This window comes from Micropterus salmoides, unplaced genomic scaffold, assembly GCF_014851395.1.
Source record: "Micropterus salmoides isolate LMB-PRFRI ecotype aquatic unplaced genomic scaffold, ASM1485139v1 Ms_hic_scaffold_5, whole genome shotgun sequence".
In the NCBI taxonomy this organism is placed as follows: domain Eukaryota; kingdom Metazoa; phylum Chordata; class Actinopteri; order Centrarchiformes; family Centrarchidae; genus Micropterus; species Micropterus salmoides.
The window spans coordinates 28,948,773-28,953,640 of record NW_024044237.1 but is presented as its reverse complement, the minus strand read 5'-3'; the positions used below and the strand labels follow the sequence as shown (position 1 = coordinate 28,953,640).

The window sequence follows — 4,868 nt, the reverse complement described above, 5'->3', positions numbered from 1 at the left end:
ATACTCTCATATTTATATACTCTTTATTCTAACTACTTCCTATTATTATTTTCTATTCCTGATGTCCTGATAAGTGCGCAACTGTGACAAAAGATTTTCCCCTCTGGGATCAATAAAGTATTTCTGATTCTGATGGCTGATTCTGATTATTCGGTGTGAATGTTAGGAGTAGAGTTCCATTTCACCCACACATTCACACCATTAACAAAATAGCATGCCGTTTTAACAGTGCTGACCTTTTGAGGGAATGAGCATCCAAAATGGAGGAACCTATCATAGCTTATTAGCTGTATTGCATCATTCGCACATTTATGCATCTGTATCACAAAAGAGCAATAGTTTGCATATAGTTATGAAACAGGAGTCGATGGTACAAATACATCTTTTGAATAAACTGTGAATTTTTATCCAATCCCACAACCCTAACTATAAGCCTAGCAGGTAGCCTCACGGCCAATGTGTACAGCTGTAGGGTTAGCTAGCTTCCTGTCTGCTTGAGACTCACACAGACGCTGAAGGGTACATTTTGCGTCAGATAATTACGTTTTGTAACCCTTTCTGAAAGTGTCGGTATTTGACTCCCTGAGATCAAAAACGGGCTAAACCAATTAAAAATGGCTAAATAATGTTCAGTTTAACCAATCGTTATAAACAGCCAGCTGGCAACTTCACTTATGCCTTCAAATAATGACTTTAAAAATTTGGTTTTCCATCTTAAAATAACAATCTTTAACTTTTTTTTCAGATGGATTTCCCCTTATTAAGGATCACCTTTGCCAATAAATATAGACAATAGTGATGTGAGTTACCACTTAATTCCTATACGATCCAATACCAAGTAATAGTCAGGCTGGTATTGCTGACACTGATACCAATACTTTTTACATATTATATTTCCAGTTTAATGTAACCTCCCCCCTCCCGTTTCTGTATTTATGAGGGAAATAAAGAGTAGGCTGTAGGCTTACAAATTTCAAATAATAGCTGCATAATGACAAGACATCAAACTACTGTCATATTCTTTAGTTGTAATAAAAATGTCTTGCTCAGAACTACCGCTTCATAACATCATCATATTATTTTTACTTAATCTCCGATGTTTAGCGAATTATTACCTTTGCAGCTAAAATACAGCCAGATATGACTACTTTTACAGTCAGCCATAGTCAGTATTCAATTGCGGGAAATGTAAAGGGCTGCAGCAGCTCACTTCAAAGATGCTCCATTACAGAGGTGTAGCCGAAGACAGACAGACGGAAGACAGTAGTTCCTATCAACAAGTATAATTACACCATCCTGGTAACAGTAAGATACTTATGATAAAACACAAACTCACTCACACTAGAGCAGGAAACATTGGTATCAGAAATATCGATACTTTAGTATCGCTCCGCACATCACTAATAAACAATAAAACACTGACTGTACTGACATCTATTAGCATAATGATAACTGATTGTTTCTCATCTTCTTTTGGTTAAGCAAGTTAACTAACCATGTTCTATCTTATTTAATCCTTTCTGTCCATTTAAGACCTTTAATTGCCTGGGTTTAACAAAAACATTTCATCATAGGTTATATGATGCTTTACTGTTAATAAACAGTAGCTATTCCTAAATAACTACACACACTGAGAGATAAGAGATCAGCCACTTTTATTTAGAAAGAGTCCCAAAAAATAAACAAGTTAGCACACATTCCATATACAAAATGTCAGTGAGAATAGCCTGAATATGCAATGGAATTGATAAGCAACTACGGTATATGTTTCTATTGTTGATTACAAAAACAACAGTGATAATAATAGTACATTTTACCTCCCTTTGTGTTGCAATGGAGGACACTTCACAGGTCAATTTCAGAATAGACGATAAAATAAAATGTGTGTTATAATTAGAAGTGCTCGTCTGAATAAGTTTTTTAAGTAACTTATGGTAAGACTGCATAACTGGAAAAATAATAATAATTAACCAAATTTAGTATTCATTGGAAGCAGAGTAGCTTTGATGCTATAATGAAAAGGGGCTATAATTTTTCATATTTAAACTTTTTATATAAAATATATGTATATATGTATATATTGTATATATGTCTAACATTGTATTTCCAATTTCAAACAGTTAACCTCACAACTTCAACATTAAAATGAAAACGCATGTTTGGCAGTAATGAAATAAACTTATGTAGTATCTGCGGCAACAACATGCAACTGGTGCTACTTCATTGTCAGATCAATGCAAAATACATTGAGACTGGAAAACAAAGCGAAAAGGCTATTGTATTAGCACTGTCATTGCCACCAACTGTACATCTAGTTACAAAAGTTACAGAATGTATCATTTACATTCACTGAGATGACAGTGACTGATTATATTAAGACTATATTCATATCTACTGGCACTAGAATTTGGCACTCTTACTTATTTGGCATTTTGAACCACCACGTAAACCATGTGGATGTTGATGCCTCTTTTTGATGTCACTTGAAAATGTGATGCGATATACCATACTATTTTTATTATTTTTTTGTTTTGCATTCATGGTGTGTAAACAGGTTAATTTCCTCTTGAAAGGAGAACAACCCTGGTCCTTGTCAGAAAACAACAACGAAAACACTGAAGCAAACAAAAAGCTAAAAGTATAAAGCAAAATCGCTGCACCAACTCTAACAAGAAAAACATAGAAGGATTGATTCCAAATGTCAAGCATTGACATATATTTCATATCAACACCAAATGTTAAAGAATAAAATATACAGGAAAGTTTAGAATAGGAATTAATTACATGATTTCAACATCTCACCCCCATATGCAATGTATTTGGCTTTAAAAATATGGAACTAGAAGCTGTTTAGTATTTTTTCTGTCTTTATCACACATTAAGATGTTCATATCCAACCAGTATGTAAGCAAGTTTATTTAAAAGCTATTTTGTGAAAATACATAAAAATATTTTTTTTCAATAAACCCTTTTCTTAGATTTTCTTAGAAAAAAAAGACAATTTCACATCTTAATGCAGATGATATCAAGTGTGCTTGAAAATCCTGTTTGGTGGCTACAGAAACGGTGTGACATCTTTCCCTGATGCGCACACTCCCATGCTCTTCACACACTCACGCACACGCACGCACACACACACATGCGCACAAACACACAAACACAGTTAAGATGACTGAAACTCTGACTCCTAGAAGCAGCCGTTGCCGTCAATCAAGCCCTCGTTTCTGTCTCAGTCCAGTCCAGACAGACAGATAGGAAAGCATGGTGTCATCAGTTTAGAAAAAAAGAACCTCCCTTTTATATTCCGAGATATAATTCTACCCAGAGAGGGAGGAGTTTTATACAGTTGGAAATAGAGACAGAGAGCAACAATACATGTCTTTGTGAGAGACAAAATGAAGCCTCCATCTCCTACCTTTCCTTTTTCACCAGATAGAGACAGAAAAAGTGCTGGAACAGAAGGAGGGAGGAGAGGACAAAAAACAAAATCGCTCTATTGAAACCATTTTAAGGCACTCAGAAGTTTCTCATTGATCAGGACAGATCAGTCAGGCTGACGTTTAGTCCCATGTCAGGTCTCACGTAAGGGACAGCATGGACAGCTTTAGGAAACTCTGGAGTCATCACCCGACCATTCTCCCCAGTACTCCCAGTGACGGAAAGTCTTGCTTTATTCCTCATGGCATCCCCGAAGGTCATCTAAACACACAAAGTCACACGCAGTGTACATGCAGACACAAGCAAACACAAACATTAACACATTCACACACACACACAAGGATCCATACACAAACAAGGAAGCAACATGTTAGGTTAGAGTATCTCCATATCTGTAAGCTTAAAAGATTTTAAATGTTCAAAAACATGAGAATGTAGATGAGAACTAAATATGATGCCCATGGGTACACAATGCAAGATTCAAATGATCATGTAAAGTCTTATGCATGGTCATTGCAAGCATTATTGTTGAAATGTGTTACTAGGACAGAGGTATTAACAAGCATGGCCATCAACAGTCATACATGAAAATGGTTTCAAATAGCAAGGAAACTTAAATGGACAAACACAATTTTAATCATTAAAAAAGGGGGATATCTCTCTCTCTCTCATTAAATCATAAATCACCAGTACATACGATCCTTTGGCCAACCTCTTCATTCACTAACACTGAAGGATGGAACGGATGGAGCCAAAAAGCGTGCATTTGGGGGGAATTTATGAAAACCTCGTTCCCTACCCCCTAAATTTTTACACTTTCGATCCCATATACGTTGTAACCTTCCTTATAAGTTGCAAAATTCTGTGAATTCTGCGAGGAAGTTGGGTTAATATTCTGTGCATTCTTTGCCACCTTCATTCGTTTCGCCTCGGCTCGGGACTTGTAACAGAACTCAATCAAGGCCACCAGCATGGCCAAACCGAGTCCTCCGACCAGAATGTAGAAGACCCCAGCCACGTTGCTCAGGCTGAGGGCACTCGTCTTCTCCTGCGAAATGCACACGAGACAGGGGTCAGCGGCATGGCAAAGGTGAAAGGTCAAAAGATTTTAAAATGTACATGAATAAAACAAAATCACATCCACAACAAAAACTAAAAATGCACAAAAATTGCACCACTATATCTAATAATAATACGTTTTTTTGACAGCCAATAATATCTAAAAAGTACAAAAAATAACAAGACAAATAACACATAGGTACTTTTTTAATTTAGGGTAAATTTAAAGCAATGTAGTGGGTAAGGTTAGTATTGTAATCAAAATGGAATGCAGCAGCAGATTGAATGCAGTGCATATATAGTCTATGTGTAGTGGATCTACATCAGAAATTTGTACTGTACAAGGACCATTTACATGGGTTGCCCATTAC

The 4,868-nt window shown here is 36.2% G+C and overlaps 1 protein-coding gene across 6 annotated transcripts in view; it reads right to left on the bottom strand.

Moving 5' to 3' along the window:
• Positions 1–1,638: 1,638 nt before the first annotated feature.
• Positions 1,639–4,868, bottom strand: part of gria2b (glutamate receptor, ionotropic, AMPA 2b) — a 54,149-nt gene continuing 50,919 nt past the window's right edge. For 2 of the 6 annotated variants that reach the window (XM_038700101.1, XM_038700102.1), the window contains exons 15-16: positions 4,352–4,486; positions 1,639–3,699 (exon numbers count right to left, since the gene is read on the bottom strand). In XM_038700101.1, the coding sequence (XP_038556029.1) occupies positions 3,535–3,699; positions 4,352–4,486 (300 nt within the window). In that variant the 3' untranslated portion in view covers positions 1,639–3,534. Of the gene's footprint in view, positions 3,700–4,237; positions 4,487–4,868 lie in introns of those variants that run through there. The other 4 variants (XM_038700103.1, XM_038700104.1, XM_038700105.1 and 1 more) reach the window with 3 other exon arrangements.